The sequence below is a fragment of the Caretta caretta genome, chromosome 3 (assembly GCF_965140235.1).
Source record: "Caretta caretta isolate rCarCar2 chromosome 3, rCarCar1.hap1, whole genome shotgun sequence".
NCBI classification, from domain to species: Eukaryota; Metazoa; Chordata; order Testudines; family Cheloniidae; genus Caretta; species Caretta caretta.
The window spans coordinates 117990920-118009231 of record NC_134208.1 but is presented as its reverse complement, the minus strand read 5'-3'; the positions used below and the strand labels follow the sequence as shown (position 1 = coordinate 118009231).

Here is an 18312-nt window from a genome sequence, read left to right as displayed (position 1 = left end):
CAGGCTGGTGGGTCAGGCAGGCTCAGTGGTACCCCAGTTCCAAATGGCACCCTGAGGGAAACCTGTCACAACAGTGTTTAGTAGCCTATATATTGGGGTCCAACAAGTGTTTCACTCTCACAGACTTCTTTTTCATTCTAAAAAGTATAAAGCCTGAAACTATCAAACACACTATCATTGTCAGTTTTTCCTAAAGTGTGACTCTTTCATCTCTCGACCAGAAGGGGGAAAAATAATGCATATTTAGTCCAAGTAGATGAAAAGTGTCACACCATAAGTTAAAATAAGGAACACAGAGAGAGTGTGAGAGAAAAATTTACCTCCAGTTTTTCAATTAAAGAAGAAGGAGACATTTTATTTAAGTGTAGTCCCTCAAATCTTAGGTAACCAGGCTTATAATAATAATAGTAATAGGCAATAGTTTTTCTTTTAAAAGAGGGGAAAAGATCAATTTCACAAAAATTAATTAATTTAATCCTAAACTGTGAAGGCTGTCTAATGACCCTCAGCAGTACGTTAATGTAAGCAACTGTTCAGTATGTTAGCTGCATCCACTCAGAGGATGTCTCTTATAGTTCCCAAATACAGGGCCTAATCTCCAGACCTAGCCCAAGCTGTAGGAGTTCATGCTTTTAGCTTTTGAGGTTCCCTCATTCGTTCCCGATATCAACCAAGATGTCAATTGTCTCACTAGCAGTGGCTGAGTGAGGGGACTGACTTTAACAGAATACTCTTAAAATAAATAAATAAATAAATAAAAAAGGCCGACATACTTGCTGCAGAGAGGGGACAAATTGTGACTGTCTTAAAAAAATTTCTGAACTGACTTCAGGAAAAGCCTGATGTGTGATTAGATGGGACTGATTCTAGCTGTGGTCAGTTTTGCCATCCAGACAAAATACCAAACAGAAGGTAAAAGGATGTTAGGCTTGGACGTCTCTTCATAGTATGCTATAAAACACAAAACGGCAATCAAAGGGTGCTGTGTTTTCAGCAGTATGGGTGAGTTTCCTTTATCTTCACCAAACAATATGTGGCCTTTACTTTCCCAGATTGAGTGTATTCCTAGATTAACACAGCAACAAAGGCAAAATGCATGGATGAAGTCTGAAAAATATATTCCAAGTCATATGGATAGCACATGGATTTTGCTTAGACTATGAAGTGATCCCTTCAAAGGTTGCTGATATTTCATTGAAAATCATCATCTGGAAAAGTGAGTCTTCCCTTTTATTTTATTTCACATTGTCTGTACTTTTCTATGCTTCTTTTACTTCTTTCCCGAGGACACTGACAAAAGCAGGAGGGTTATTTCTAAAAAATCCTTGTGCTCTGCTGATCTTCATCTAAACTTCTCCCTTACCTGAAGTCAAACTCTTCTGTTTGTGGTGTCATATTTATGTCCATAGGAACCTAATAAGTACTGTGATAATTCCTTTATAATTCTGAGTTGTACAGTGATTCTGACTGACAACCAATTGTGATGTGAGAGAGGACTCTGAACCGATCAGGAATAAACAGCAGCAGATGAACACTTCAATACACATCTTCATACAGATGTTCTAAAATAAAGAGCAAAGAGGAGGAATATAGAATTATATCTAAACAAGATACTACATTAAAATAACATTAAAGTTGTAAAAACAGGCACACAAAGGTTAGGAAATGCTAGAATTAAGAGGCAGATAAAATTCAAGTGGTAAATTGCAACAAATTTAGTTCATTCACCTTTGCTCACTACTCCAGATCCCTGGGGTTTATTCTAACTATTCAAAACCCGGAGCTGCTTCTAACAGCTAACATTAAACAAAACAAAACAAACAGAGAAATGCTTTTGCCTCCCGCCAAAAATTTCCAAAATACTCATATGAGGGTTGAAGTTGGGACAGTGGACTTACTCTGTATGTTGGGGTGTACACTCCCTCCTACAAGATTGAAGAGGTAAAATAGGCCAATTAATGTTATAGGCTACACTTGGATGTGATGGCTAATGGCTGATAAAGCCCAGCTGTGGGAGGAGCTGGGACAAGCTTATAAAAAGAGGTAAGAGACAGCTGAACTGGCCTGAGGGTTGCCAACTTTCTAACAGCACAAAACTAAACATCCCTGTTCTGACCCACCCCTTCTCTGAGGCCCCATCCCCACTCACTCCATCCCTCTCCTCTGTTGCTCGCTTTCCCCCACCCTCACTCACTTTCACCTGGCTGGGGCAGGAGGTTGAGGAGGGTAAGGGCTCTGGATGGGGGTGAAGGCTCTGGGGTGGGGCTGGGGATGAAGGGTTTTGGGTGTGAGTGAAGGCTCCAGGCTGGGGGTGGGGGGGAGCGGTACGGGCTTCAGGAGGGAGTTTGGGTGCGGGAGGGAACTAGGGTTGCCAGCTTTCTACTTGCACAAAGCCGAACACCCTTGCCCTGCCCTGCCCCTCCTCCAAGGCCCTGCCCCACCCCTTCTCGGAGGCCCTGCTCACTCCATCCCCCCTCCCTATGTCGCTCGCACTCCCCAACTTTACTCACTCGCTTATTTTCACTGGACTGGCTCAGGGGGTTGGGGCCAGAAATTAGGAGTTCAGGGTGTGGGAGGGCAGTCTGGGCTGGGGCAGGGGGTTGGGGCATGAGGGGGTGAGGGCAACAGCTGGGGGTGTGGGCTCTGGGGATGAGGGGTTTGGGGTGCAGGAGGGTGCTCTGGGCTGGGATCGAGGTGTTTGGAGGGTGGGAGGGAGATCAGGCCTGGGACAGGGGGTTGGGGTGTGGGAGTGGGTCAGGGGTGCAGGCTCCAGGCAGTGCTTACATCAAGCAGCTTCCAGAAGCAGCAGCATGTCCCCGCTCCAGCTCCTAAGCAGAGTCACGGGCAGGCCGCTCTGCAGTGTGCCACACCCCCCCCCAGCTCCCATTGGCTGCAATTCCTGGCCAATGGGAGCTGCAGAGCCGGCACTTGGGGGAAGCGTGCAGAGCCCCCTGGCTGCCCCAACACATAGGCGCCAGAGGGGGGACATGCCGCTGCTTCCGGGACCCACGGCAGGTAGGGAGCCTGCCTTAGCCTCACTGCTCTGCCGACTGGACTTTTTAACATGCCGGTCATCAGTGCTGACCGGAGCCACCAGGGTCCCTTTATGACCAGGTGTGCCAGTCAAAAACAGGACACCTGGCAACCCTAGAGAGGACTCTGGGCTGGGCTAGAGGGTAGGGGTGCGAGAGGGGTTTTGGGATGCGGGGTTCTGGCAGCACTTACCACAACTCCCAGGAAGCGGCCTCCAGGTTGCTGCAGCCCGTAGGCATGTGGGCAGCGAGGGAGGCTCATGCCCACAGGTGCCCCCCCCCCACAGCTCCCATTGGTCCTGGTTCCCAGACAATGGGAGCTGCGGAGCCAGCACTCGGAGCGGGGTAGCGCATGGAGCCTCTCTGGCGGCCACTTCCGGGAGCCATGCAGATCTAGGGCAGGTAGGGAGCCTGCCTTAGTCCTGGGCCCCCGCTGCATCGCTGACCGGACTTTTAATGGTCTGGTTGGCAGTACCGACCGGAGCTGTCAGGGTTCTTTTTGGACTGGGTGTTCCGGTCGAAAACTGGATGCCTGGCAACCCTAGTTGGGCTATGGTACTGTGGCTAGTTGGCTAGGGTAAGCTGAGAGCTTGGACGGGCTGAACAGAGCTGGAAATACAGGCTGAAAGAGAAAGGCTGAAAGTTATGCTGGCAAATGAGGGAGAAGCAAGGGATGAGAAATGGCTTCAGAGTAGGAAGAAGTGGGGGAGGAAATAGAAATATCAGTATCTGAAAAACCGGAAGCAGGCAGGGAATGGGAAAAAAAAAGAGTAAGGAATAGGATCAACATTCTAATCAACAAATTATTAGTGGAAGATATAAGAATAGAAGATGTTAATCCCTTGAAAACAGCAGAATGGGTCACATGAAGTATTGCAGATCTATTAAGCGCTAAAAGAATGCGGCATAGAGACTTATTAGTGGAATGTACACATAAGAAATAGGCTGAGAAAATTCTTAAAACTACAATTTTAGGAAAAAAAAAGAGTAATTTGCCAGCCACTTAAATTTATGACAGAAGCAAGAGTGGTAACATAGAGGGATCCACTAGGCATGATTGAGGATGAAATTAAAAGGGCACAAGTCAGGACCAAGTGCTGTTTGTTAAGTGACTGATTAGCAAGAGAGGGGAGAACACACAACGTCTACAACTGTCTGAATAACATTCAAAGGTGCAGTGCTGCCTGATAGGGTTAATATAGGGTATCTGTTCTTCTGGGTTAAGCCACACAGCCTGGCTCCTTTGAGATGTTATAAATGTCGAAGATTTAGGCATGTGGTGGCTCTCTGTAAGGTGTGGAGGAGAACACTTGTATGAGAACTGTGTAGAAGGAACAACTAAAATGCAGCAGTGGTGGGGATAAGCCCAGTGCATCATACAAAGTGTGCGTGGCAGCGGAATGAGCCAGGGAGATACATAAAACTATCCATAAAACAGCCTATGCAGAAGCTACCAAAAAAAATTCACAGCATAATATGGAGAAAGAGGAAAATGCCAGTGAGGGAAAAGAGCTACTGGTAAAATAATATGCAGTTCAGGGCAGGAAAGATAACATAAGGGGGATAGATGAAAATATATGGCTTGTAGGTAAAGATAAATTTATAGCATTTATGAAAGAAGTGAGTAATTGTACTCTACAGACAGGGAAGAAGACTGAAAGAATAAAAATTATAACAAAAGCCACAGGAAAGTATTTGGATATAGCCAATCTCTTGATAGGCTGCATGCATGCAAATTTAAATGAAGGTAAAAATGTAGTTTAAGCAATGTGATTCTAATGGTGGTTTTTTTTTTCCTAGAATGCACATACTTTAATAATGCATGGACAGGAATAAAAGAAAACCGTTTTGTAAAATGGGAAAGCAAACCTGATGTGATATGAGTACAAGAAACCTAGACGGTGAGAAAAGTTATATTTGTTTAGACTGGCAGCTATGATGTCCTCAGATGTGACAGAAATAACAGGAGGAGGAGGGGATCTGTATATTTATAAAGGAAGGTCTTAGCTACATTCACATGGATATACAGAATATAAATCTTGAGTTCAATACTGTTGAGGGTCCTCTGCAGATAACAGTACCTTAATACCTATCTAGAATGTTTACAATCCATGTAAACAAACTAGGCAATCTAGAACTGGAAGAGATAGTTAAAGGTGTCATAGGCCCATATATTATTTGTGGAGACCTTAATAGCCATAATGAATTATGGGGAAGCAGAAAAACTTATTATAATGGCAAATGCCTGGAACAGTTCATTGACATACCCAATCTGGTATAGCTCAATACTGGAGCACCTTCTAGGTTTAATTCAGTGGCTGGAACATTTTCATGTTTAGAGCTGGGAATTGCAACAAGCAACATAATAATTAAATGTAGCTGGGAAATCTGTAAAGATGATGGAATGGGAAGGCCACTGCAGGAGTTCCTACCTGGAGCCTTAGAAATGAAAACTGGGGACTCTTAAAGAGTAAGTGTGCTGAGAATCTAAGTACCAATTCTATAAGTAAAAATCTAGAGGAATTTCAATGATAATATAAAGGGAGTTGTAGCAGCAGCCAACCTCACCACAGGTAAGACATCAAATTGCCACAAACTCCAAAATCCAGTTCCCTGGTGGAACGAAGATTGTAAAGCAGCAATTAAAGAAAGAAATAAGGCATACAAGCAAGCAACGAGTACAATGAATAGCAAGGACTTACTGAACTATACAAGATGTAAAGCAGCAGCACGAAGAATTATTAAAAAGGCAAAGAAAGGGTTGGAGAAAGCATTATGAGAAAATGAACAAAGATTTCAAGTTTTCAGAGTTATATAAATAAGTTAACAGAATGAATGGAATATGAAGTAAAAACAAATTTACACCTGTCTATCATAAATGCGGCAGCACCAACCATTCTTTCTCTCAGGTGCTTGGCTAGTGGTTTTCTGTTCACATGCTCTGGGTCTAACTGATCACCATATGTGGGGACAAGAAGGAACTTTCCCCCAGGTCAGATTGGCAGTGACTTTGGGGTTTTTTGGGCTTCCTCTGCAATGTGCAGATGCGGGTCATTTGCCAGGATTGTCAGCGTATATCTCACTTAATCATTTCCCTGTCTTTTCTGGGGGGCCAGAGGCAATGGTGCTCCTCAGGCCCTTCTGTTCTCTGCCAGGGGTAGACATAATAGTCTAGTCTTCTGGGAGCTGTAATACTTTGATCCGATTTTTGGTGGTTGTGTTTAGTGTGGGTGGTGGTGGCCTGTCACGTTTAGGAGATCAGACTAGATAATCTAGTGGTCCCTTCTGGCCCTAAACTGACTCTAAATATAAACACAGAATTTGACCCCTGGTCAGATGTTGATCCCTGCATGTTTGGATGCAAAGTTCACACTTACATCTGCAATTCCAACCACATGGGTTGTTTATTAAGAATCCTCTGAACAGACAGAAGTACAGTACTGCAGTAATTTATAGTAGCTGGATACTATATATGACCAAAAGTCTTTGAGAATTCTTCCAAGTTGGGGGAGGAGAATGCATGGAGTCAGCTTGTGTAACTAGCAAATAATCGGGTATTACTTACATTATTTGGAATTTGTTATACTTTACATGTGTAAAAATAATTTTCCTAACTTGTATATTGCTTGACTGACAGGGATCATATTCTGTTTTAACACAGTAGTCTGTGTAACACTCGTAATTTCAGCATGGTTTCATGCGGTGCAAGTCCAGGCAGAGTTTAGCCCCTATGTTTTGTTTTTATAATAAAACATAAGAAATTTCCATTGTTGCACAAAGAACATTGATTTTCTTCGAAAGCAGCTGGATAGTTAAGAACATGATCCTTCAAGGTGACTCTACTGGAGCACTTCTGAAAATGTGGTCACTTGTTTACATTCCCAAATATTTATTTTGGAGCCAACTTTAAGCACTCATTTTTACTATTCTCAACTGAACTGTGTTGAGGACATGTGGCAGGATACTAGGGTGCCAGAAGTGTGACATTTGTATCCGAAAAGGCCTGTCCACAAACAAATATCAAGGAACTTGGTTACACTGTGTTTGTCCCCTAATGAGGTAATAAAATGGTTCCATTTTATTAAAGCTTGGACACTGAGACAAGCCTTTAGATGTTTTTGTTGAATGGATGCCATTTGGAATACAGTACATGGTGCATGAATGAAAAGCACAATTATTTTTTATTAATGCATTGCAACAAAAAGTCACATAGTAATTTGTGACATTTTAAATCATTGCCAGAAATGAAGGAAATGCACTTTTCTAATGCTTCTCATGCTTCACTACAATGTCTGCTAATAGGTATTCACACTGAATAATGATAAAAGTACTTAATTATTGAACTGTAGGAAGCCACATTTTTAAAATATTTGACTAACCATGAAGAGTGGACATTATTCCATTCCCAGTCTAAAAGAAACTGGGGTTTTAAATAACTAAGCACTTTGAGTGGAAAACTGAGTGCAGGAAGCCATGACTTCTGTTTTTAATTAATATATTGCTCTTCTGGCTTACCACTAGGGGCTTAAGAAGTTGGTGATCTTTATATTTCACTTGGAGTTTCTTAAACTCCATTAAATGGACTATAGCAGAATGGTGACATTGTTGGTGTTGGTCAGTAACCAAGCAGACTGAGGATTATTCAGTTTTCCTTCCTGGTACAGATAATGTGTGAGATGATTCTACTTCTTGCTGTCAGCCAAGGAATAATAAAATATACTAGCAAAGTGTGCATCACATTCCTCTCTAAAGGCTCACCCATCATTGCAACCAGATCAAGGACTTACTCCTTGAAATCTGTTGTTGTAAAGATGACCCATGCGAGAGGTTCATAGTTTTGTGTAACTGCAAGAGGTGGCTTCCCTGGATTAAATTCTGTGGCAACATGAGGCAGCTTTCAACAGAAAGAAACAAATGGGTTCCATTTTATGTATTCTACTGATGCACACGGTCAGATACTCAGCTAGAAGGAATTGATGTAGCTTCATTGACTTCAGTAGTGCTACCCTGATTTATACCAGATTGGAGTTTGGCTCTCCATCTGTATTACACTATTCATGACAGAAACAAACATGTTCACACTATAATATTAGAATTTTATATGCACTTTAATTACAAGAGGGAGAGTAGGTTTTATTTTACAATGCACGTAAATTCATGTAAGTACGTTTTGCCTCATGAATAACTTGACCATTTAATTATATACAGCAAATACCAAATAGTGGCTACAAAATACCATATTACCACAAATTTATCTACACGGATAGTTGTCTTTTATACCAGAGAGCAGGTTACACAGCAATTGCTTCTGCACAGTGTTTCTTTTGTACATTTTAAAGTGCTTTAGCAGCCAACAGAAAATGGAAATAGAGACTACAATTTTATTACATTGATTAGAAAAACATAAATGTTATGGGCTTGGTTTTAAAAAATTAATTTACTTGCAAAATGTAACTTTACTGTTTTTCTTTTTAAAAAAGACCTAAAGTGAGTTCTGTATTTGCTTAAGCTCGTCACAGATTTAACAATAGTGATTCACATTTTATATAGGTCCTTTCATCCTGAAGGATCCCAGAGTGCTATACAAAAAATGAGTACTTGGATGTGTCTGAGATGTTACTGATTGGACAGGTGAAACTGGAGAAACTAGCTCAAAGAGAATTTATAAACACACTGTGCTAGCTCTGAAAAGATTAACAATATACATATATTCACAATGGAATTTACAGAAAAAGCTGCAGTCCCTTTATTGATCCATTTTACCAGCAACAACAACTCAGAGGAACATCAAACCTTTCCAACTGTTATTCCCACTTGCTTCTTCCTGAACAAATGACAATGCATTCTTTTTATTGGTAAAATATTTTTGTATGTTAAAAGTGGAAAAGGAGGTTAAGGTTTGGGTTTTTGAAGTGAGCATTGAAAAAAGTGAGTAATTTTCCATTAAAATGCTGAAAGGGTCATACTTTTTGAGAAAGTTCTCTGTGTGACACAGGTAGCTTTGATCTCCTTTGTTATTGTAGCTGATTAAGTGATGATTGTTCATATAAAAACCGTGTTGTAACCGATGCAAGAAAACACCATTAGAAAGCACATTTCTAGCTGAAACTGTTCCAAAATATCCCTTGCTGTGTTGTATGCAATTCTGCTTCCATTTATTAGAAAATCACCTCCATTAAGCAGCCTATATTTGTCCATCCCTTGAGTTTTTGCTTCCAACCTAATGCTACTGTAACCATTCAGAGCAAAACGCAGGCCATCTGACCCCACTAATGTCCAGTATTCCCCTTTTAGATAAATGTATATATTCTGGATGAATATGTATATTTTGTACACTGGAGCATGCTAAGCCCCCGTTTCATCTGACTCTGCCTGCTATTAGGTTTCATGCTTCTGTAACGAGCTGTGCAGATTTGCTTCGTGGCAAATTACTTTTATGGATTTTAAAAGCAAGCACTTTCCTCCAGGAGGGAAGAAGTGTCTCCTACACATTCCCCACAAACACACCTTGGCACTGGTGTTGTGATTGCTTTGAAGGCTATGCGGCAGGACACCCTCTCATGGCAGCGGTGTGGCTTCAGCTTCCAGAAGTTCCAACTGAAAGGAAAGAAATTGTAAATACCATGAGTAGGTCATTGATTTCCCCTCCCATGTGTTGCTTGCAAATATTTTTGTTTGGGTGAATTTACCCGGCATTTGCTGCTACTCTCTCACTGTGCAAAGCTGAAGGCAAGAATTTCCTTTCGGTTTACATCAGGAAGGCAGAGGAAACTACCACAAAAATTGTGGTTTGAGCTAGTGTTCTGACTCTGATTTCAAAATAAGAGTAGTTCTTCCACTTAAAACCTCTTGCTGGTTCTCAGTAACGTAAGGTGGCAACAATTGTGTTCATTTAATTGTTTACTCACATATTTGAGTGGGCTAGACCCTCAGCTGGTGTGAATCGACATAGTGCCATTGAATTCCACTGAGTTATGTTGATTTACACCAGCTGAGGATCCGGCCCAATATGTTTACAACAGAGGAATTAAAATAGAGAAATGTCTTCTCCATGACATACCCTATGTTACCATGTTTAAACTAGAATACGTTACGTGCCAAGTACATAATGGTGGCAGTTTTCTTTCTGTACGGAGAATCCTATGTGAATTTCATTAGTAGAGAACAACTTTGGTCCCTTCAATGCACTTTTTGCAGTCATTGCTGAAAAGTTAGTGTTCTCTGTGATACATGAGCATCTTCTTCTAAGCTTTTGCTTCCTATTGTGCCAAATACAATCAATTGTCACTCTGCTAAATTAAGAGTTTTAACTTTTCTATAGTTCATCTGTAATAGTCCAAAAGTTCAGTCTGAGACGGGAATTAAATCCCCCGCCCACGAAGCCCCCAATAGCATATCATATGGTAGATAGCTATAGTTTTCTTTGTGATCAGTGCTGCACCTGTGCAGAAGGGCACTACCAACAATTTCAACAGCAAAACCTGCCAGTTTTTCTCTCCTTGAAAGCCATTTATCATTTCTATGCTCTGACATATATTTTTCAGTGTTGTAGCAAGTTGAAATCAAGGTGAAACACCTTCCAAATGAAGTGTTTGTTGCTCAAAAAGTAGAGCTCCTGATTAGACTTAGACCACTGGTTTGGTTGAAACAGGAAAGGAGAAGCTCTCCCTGCACCAGTCACAGAGGAAGAGGTGCTTCAGGGCAGCCCTGCTCACCCAGCGAAACACAGGAGAGGAGCCTCTTACTTTTCTTTCAGCAAGGAGATGTTTTCTTTAACTCCTGGTTTAAAATAAGATATGACCTGAGGTCAAACCCGAGCTCAAATTTAGGTTTAGCAGTGTCAAAATTTCACAAGCTTTATTTCAGCTCTGTCTGCAACTCTGTGGTGGAAATTCCACTAGCAGCTACTTAGTTAGAAATGGATTATAATCCTCAAATCTGAATATTCCCATGCTTTGGGGAAATCTGCATCCAAAAATGAATGTTGTGGCTTAGGCCCATCTCTAACTTTTATCGATCAGTTAAAGCTTTCCATTTTTCATATACTAATGAACATGTGTGTTTCCTGATCATTTAGTTCATTTCACACTTTTAAAAACCAGCTTCAGCAATTGCATGCATTTTTATAAGAAAATCAGTTAGTTCCAGTCCACCGAGTGTCATTTATTCTTGATTTTCTTCATGAGTAGTAAGCCAAACAGATTTGAGAATCACATACATTAGAGAAAAAGCAATGGGCTCATTTCTAGAGCCACTCCATGTACAACAGTTATAGAGCTTCAGAATAGGGCCCAGTTCTAAAGAGCTGCTGAATTTAGCAATAAACATTCACAAAAATGACACTTTTCTGCCAACAAGGTTATTTAGGAGTATTCCATTGGAACCCTCCCCCCCCCCCACACACACACACAATGCTTTATAGTAATTGAAGTATGCTATTATTTATAGTGTGGCTATGCCCATTTTTAATAATATAAGGTGCAGTTCTCCCTTAAGATATACAAAGCAGAATTTGATCCACAGCATACTTCTGAGATGGTGCAAAATAATTTAACAGGGGAAAAAAAAGATAGGGGCTACTCTACCTTGCAAACACTGGGCATAATGTAAGGGTGGCATGCTCCGCTCCTGGGAGATGAAGCAACTTGTGTCACTCTTCGGTGGTTCTCCCTGGCTAACTCAAGGGATGGAGCTGATGGGTTCTGAAGTGAGTACTTGTCTAAACCTTCTTGGTTAAGGGAAGCTTGGCACACTTTGATTTTTTTTTTTGACTGTGGGGCTGTATATAAATGTATAAATGCACTTACAGTGATGTATAAGTGAGGAAGGAATAAAAAGCAAAGAAGGAATGGAGGGATCCTGAGGAAGTCCCTTTCCCCAAATAAAACTGCTTAATGTTAAAGTACTTTGGACTCTTCTATGAATGACCCAGCATAGGTATGGAGTATAAAGGAAAGGTCAGACACTCAGCTGGTGTAAATGGCATAATAGCTTTTTGTTGAATTTGATGGGACTATTCGGGTTAATATCAGCTAAGAATCTGGTCCAAAGATTTTAAAATCACTTCTTACCCCAGTCAGGTGAACACTATCTGCAGGATTCTGTTTCCTAGGTTAAAATCTGCTTGAATATTTTTCCTGCATCAAGAATGCTAATGATCCTATTGTTACTGAAAAAGACCTTTTTATTATTCTTTTTGGCAGCTGCTGATTATCTTAACAAAGATCAGCTGTTAACAAATTGTGTTGATGATGACTGCTGAATTCTGAAAAGTCCAATTCATTTTGATGGATTCATTTCTAGCTAATTGATTGTCATTGCCACAGTATCTGAGCACCTACTTCAATGAACGCAAGTGAGATACTGCCATCTTTTCGGAACAATTCAATGAATTGTCACTTTCTGACACACAATTCTTTGTCAAATTCCCAAGCAGCTCAAGTCTCAAGCACTTTGGGCTTAATCTTGCTTGGGTTCTCAGTGCCTTCAGTTCTCATTAACTTTAGTGGGAGTTAAGAGCATTCAGTCAGCACTTTGTTAGGGTCCTTTGTCTGTTCCACTGAAAATTATATGAATTGTGCTGAGCAGTCTGAGGAATTAGTACTCATACGAAATCCCCTCTAAGGCTTTGTCTACACTAGAAAGGCTTGTTGGTATAGCTATAGTGAGAGTTCTGTCAAACCCTCCTAGTGTACTGTAGATGCCGCTTATACTGGAAACAGAGTGCTTTTGCTGATTAAGGGTCAGTCTACACAAACACTTAATGTTTGCAGCAAGTTGGGGTGTGAATCTACTCAGCACCAGCAGGTTTTGTGCCCTTTTTCTTTTTTATGTGAATTGTAAAGAAGACTCAGAAGATCTTGATAAAGGTTTATTTTTCTGCTTCATTTCTTTGATCACAGGAATGTTACGTTTTTCTTTCCCTGTTTAGCTTGATGTTTCCCGGGGAAGACTCAGATGTGGAATAGAAGCTCTCAGACCTAATTACAGGGGCATGGGTGTTGAATCACGAACAGAAGAGCTTCTTATCCAGCAGTTTGACAATTGAATTAAATAGGTGTCAATAAAAAAAAAGACAAAACAAACCCCAGCGTTTTAAACAGCTTGAATAAAAATCTCTTCCCCTCTCAGTAAATCCAGTTTGATTTCCTTGGTACCTGTGATGCCATAAACCTACTCGTTCTTTAAGGCCAGTCTTCACACACATGTTGTACTGCTTTAATTATACCAGTATAGCTGAAGTGGCACAGACCTCCCCCCCACAACAAGTGTGGACGCACTTATTTTGTCATAAACTTGGCTTGCATTGTAATAACTTATTCTTCTATGGGAAGGGGTTACAAAGCTTCTTTATACTGGCAGAACTGTGCCCACACTGGGGGTTTCACTTGTATAACTATATAGGTTAAAAATATCACACTTCTAACCAACATAGTTGTACTGGTACAAAAACTGTGTGACGACTGGGCCCAGGCTTGCATAGACTTCCAGGAAAAACAGGACCTTTCAGAACTTCTTCATAGACCATAAAGAAGCAAAAAGATTGCACAAATATATTTTCTGCCTTTGAAAGTCATCTTTAAAATGGGAGGAGGATAGGGATATCTATTTGGCTTACCACCATGCACTAGTGGTGTGAATAGAAAAGTCTATGATCCTTCATCAGTCATTCACAGAATGTTCAGCAGTTGCAACCATTCTGTAAGTAAGACCATTCGGCTTCTTTCTGTGTGTGTGTGTGGGTGTGTGTGCGCAGCCACACACACACACACACACGGCCTGATCATGCAAAGTCCTTTTGAGAACCCCCTACTTCCAAACTTCATTGGGTATTGCGAGCACTTAGCATCTCACTGGATTGGGTTGTGTGTACGTGTACACCAGCTGTAAAGATAAACCAAGCTACCTCCTGATACCTATAAATCAGTAAAGACTGTAACTTCGGAATACATGTCATCTCCAGGAGGGAGGCCTGAATCCAGAGATGACATCTCCACTGCTAGTCATACCTGATGGTTAGTCCTATCCACAGTATTGGCAGTGGAGGCATGATCACGAGTGTTTTGTCGGATGCGGGTGGAGTTTTGTTGCTCGATAGTGGAGGAAGTGGGAATGCAGAATTCTCTGAAACATCTTTTGAAGTTTTCATCTAGAAATGCATAAAGGACTGGATTAAGGCAGCTATTTGTGTATCCTAACGCGATACAGAAGTGCCAGGAGACTGTTTGGAACGTAGTTTCTGGAATATTGATCAAGGCTTTAATGATGACATAAATGTGGATGGGAGTCCAGCAGACAATGAACACCGCCACCACTACAAGGACCATTCTCGTGATTCTCCTCAGGTTTCTATCCTTCTCTTTGGAGCCAGACAGCATGCGGACACTCTTCAGGCGTAAAATCATCAAGCCATAGCACACGGTAATGATCAGGACTGGCATGATGAAGGCAAAGATGAATACACAGATTTTCAGTAGGTTCTCCCAGTACCAAGCTGGGTGAGAGAACGTAAGAGTGCAGTCAATGGAACCTAAAGTAAAACAAAATTATAGAGAAGAGTGAACAGTTCAGTGTTTAACTTGCTTTGCTTTAGTCTTTTCCTCCCCTCCCCGCGCCCCACAATATTGTACAATGCAATTTTATAAAATGAGTAACTGAAACAAAACAGTTTGAATGGCTGATGCATGTTTGTTTGCAGCCATGCAGGTACTTTACCACAGGTCTGTACATCTCCTGAAGAATGCAGTGTTATTGCTAGAGAGTTGTGACGTTTTTGTTTGAAAGCCAAAACCAAAAGATTCTTGCTTTGTTTTTTTTGTCAAAAGGTTCACTTATGGTTTACAAACAAACTTGGGCCAATTTTCAGTTTCAGCATGAAATCTTTTGAAACAGGGCAGTTTAAACAGTGTTTTGTTTTGAGGATTTGGAGGTTAAAAGAACAATGAGGAAGGAGGATGGTTTTCCAGCTGTAGAAAGCAGCATGAAAAAGACACAAAAGCAAGAATGGGAGGAGGGGAGCAACAAGATGAGTGGGTGAAGCAGAGGGAGTGATAGGAGATGAGTTGCAAGCAGGGGATCTCAAAAGTCAGGAGAAGTTTGAATTTTATGCAAAATGAGACAAGACGGCATTGGAGAGATTTGGGGCTCAGTCCTGCAAGGTGCTGACCTGCATGCTATCCTGATCCAGCAAAACACATAGACACATGCTTACACACACTGAAATCAATTGGACCATTGTAACAGGGCAGGCATCTCTCCCTCCCTGGGGTCCCTTGAAAACAGTCTTGGACCACCTCTTTATTGTCAGCACCTCTGTTTTCATTTGTTTCCTCCACCAAGCCATCATCAAAATTCCTGTGCAGCACTTTTACCTAGAGTGTCCTTCAATCCTCAGCCCTTTCTCCAGGGAGGAGAAGAAGACAAAGCAATCTCACCAGCCAGCAACCTGGCTTCCCCAGGGCCCTGCTAGCCCTCTCTCCTCCCTTTGCACTTCCTTCTTTTGGTTTTTAACTATCTTATTAGCGGATGGAATAGTTAGCTTCATAGCTTATCAGCCCACAGTCTTCTGCCCCCCAAGTCAGGCACTAACTACTTTCCCCAGAGAAACCCTAAAGATACGTCTATGCAGGGATAAGAAACCTGTGACTGGCCCAGGTCAACTGACTCTGGCTCCCAGGGCTCAGGCTCCGAGCTGAAAAATTGCTGTGGAGACACTGGGCTCGGGCCAGAGCCTGAGCTCTGGGACCGTGCGGCCTGAGCATCTACACAGCAATTTTTCAGCCAAGAGCCCGAGCCCAAGCCAGTTGGCCCAGGCCAATCGCCATTTTTTTAATCCCTGTGTAAACGTATGCAAAGTGACCAGAGTGCTGGCTCAGCTGCTAGCTCCCAGCAGTCTGTCACAGTCACCTGCACGCTCACAAAAAGCACATGCTTAAGTCCATAGAATCATAGAATCATAGAATATAAGGGTTGGAAGGGACCCCAGAAGGTCATCTAGTCCAACCCCCTGCTCGAAGCAGGACCAATTCCCAGTTAAATCATCCCAGCCAGGGCTTTGTCAAGCCTGACCTTAAAAACCTCTAAGGAAGGAGATTCTACCACCTCCCTAGGTAACGCATTCCAGTGTTTCACCACCCTCTTAGTGAAAAAGTTTTTCCTAATATCCAATCTAAACCTCCCCCACTGCAGCTTGAGACCATTACTCCTCGTTCTGTCATCTGATACCATTGAGAACAGTCTAGAGCCATCCTCTTTGGAACCCCCTTTCAGGTAGTTGAAAGCAGCTATCAAATCCCCCCTCATTCTTCTCTTCTGCAGGCTAAACAATCCCAGCTCCCTCAGCCTCTCCTCATAACTCATGTGTTCCAGACCCCTAATCATTTTTGTTGCCCTTCGCTGGACTCTCTCCAATTTATCCACATCCTTCTTGAAGTGTGGGGCCCAAAACTGGACACAGTACTCCAGATGAGGCCTCACCAATGTCAAATAGAGGGGAACGATCACGTCCCTCGATCTGCTCGCTATGCCCCTACTTATACATCCCAAAATGCCATTGGCCTTCTTGGCAACAAGGGCACACTGCTGACTCATATCCAGCTTCTCGTCCACTGTCACCCCTAGGTCCTTTTCCGCAGAACTGCTGCCTAGCCATTCATCCCTAGTTACTACAGTGTTTACATTTGTGCATAAGAGCTGTGTTGACTCAGGCTCAGAGTGGTCAGCACCTTGAAGGTTTGAGGCCTTAAAGAAGTGCATGGATGGCTGAGGGAGGGAAAGGAAGATTAATTTAGCTGCTGATTGTTAGAGTAGAGAGGCAAGAGCCCAGGAGGCTGGAGAGGAGGTGATTATACCAGTCTTATTAAACATGGATAATAATATACACATTCAGAAACATAACTCGCTGGCTGAAATGATCAGGTAAGATGTCATCAATCAGATCAAATGTGATAAATATTTCCACTGAATGTTGGGAGTGAAGGTGATTTTGTGTGTTTATATGAAATCCCAAATGGTAGAACTCAAGAGATTCCCATAAATATTTTTGAGAGTGTTTTCTTTGCAATTTAATGTATTTAACACACATGAAATGTATTGGCTAGGCAGTTCTTTTTCTGTTATCCACATAAAGACAGCAGTTGCAATGCAAGATTTTCCACACTGCCCTCAAACCATAAAATGGGTATCTCCACATCTGTGGATTTTTCAGATTTCCCTCTCATTTGTATTATTGCTGCACTTGGAGTTCTTAATCTGCGTTTCTACATGTGTGTTTAAATTATCTTAACCATGACAACTCATCTGTTTAACTCTAAATTGTGACAATCATAGTGGCTACTCATGTTCCAGTGTGAAGTTCCTTTCTTTTGTTTGCTCTTTGGCTGGTAGCCACAACTCCCAAATGTCAAGCCGTAGAAGATACTTCTGCTCCACAGCATCAATATCTTAGCTCTCATATCTTGTTGGCTTTTCTTTTTTTAGTCCTGGATCTACTTCTGCGTTTGCTAGAATTATTATGCAGATGAGTTTTCGACATGGCTCTGGTGTTATTCTGGGTAATATTTCCTGTTAATGTGCTCATTAAAAAGAAATTCTGAAATGCTAATATGCTATTATATTCTGGCATATGAGGGAAATGTAATGTTTTATATTATGGTGAATGTAAATCACTAGGTGAGTGTGCTTGATTACAAAAATAAGTTCTGTAATAAAAAAGGAATATTTTTATAAAGGCAGAATAGGCAAAATCTGAGTTGCATTGTAGGTGCTTTATATGTCATAGGAGAACTTTATTTACAGCATTTCTGTGCATCTAATATATGTATGTGTATGTGTGTGTGTGTGTGCACACACATACATACAACGAGAACAAAGCTCTTTAGTGATCTAAGCCAAAGTTCTCAAATATTTAAAGAGGGGAAGTGACATACAATGCCTTCCATATATAATATACACAAACAAGTTGTGCACACAGCTATTACCGTAATGCAAGTTAACATAACACCTTACAGTTTCCGTATGAGGAGAGATTAATAAGACTGGGACTTTTCAGCTTGGAAAAGAGATGGCTAAGGGGAGATAAGTTTGAGGTCTGTAAAATCATGGTTGCTGTAGAGAAAGTAGATAAGGAAGTGTTATTTACTACTTCTCATAGTACAAGAACTAGGGTCACCAAATGAAATTAATAGGCAGCAAGTTTAAAACAAATAAAAGGAAGTATTTCTTCACAGTCAACCTGTGGAACTCCTTGCCAGAGGATATTGTGAAGGACAAGACCATAACA

General features: G+C 41.5%; 1 protein-coding gene across 5 annotated transcripts in view; it reads right to left on the bottom strand.

Annotated features, from left to right (window-relative positions):
* Positions 1-337: 337 nt before the first annotated feature.
* OPRM1 (opioid receptor mu 1) overlaps positions 338-18312 on the bottom strand; it is a 43267-nt gene continuing 25292 nt past the window's right edge. For 3 of the 5 annotated variants that reach the window (XM_048844189.2, XM_048844188.2, XM_075126827.1), the window contains exons 3-4: positions 14042-14562; positions 8122-9629 (exon numbers count right to left, since the gene is read on the bottom strand). In XM_048844189.2, the coding sequence (XP_048700146.1) occupies positions 9591-9629; positions 14042-14562 (560 nt within the window). In that variant the 3' untranslated portion in view covers positions 8122-9590. Of the gene's footprint in view, positions 1563-8121; positions 9630-14041; positions 14563-18312 lie in introns of those variants that run through there. The other 2 variants (XR_007355767.2, XM_048844190.2) reach the window with 2 other exon arrangements.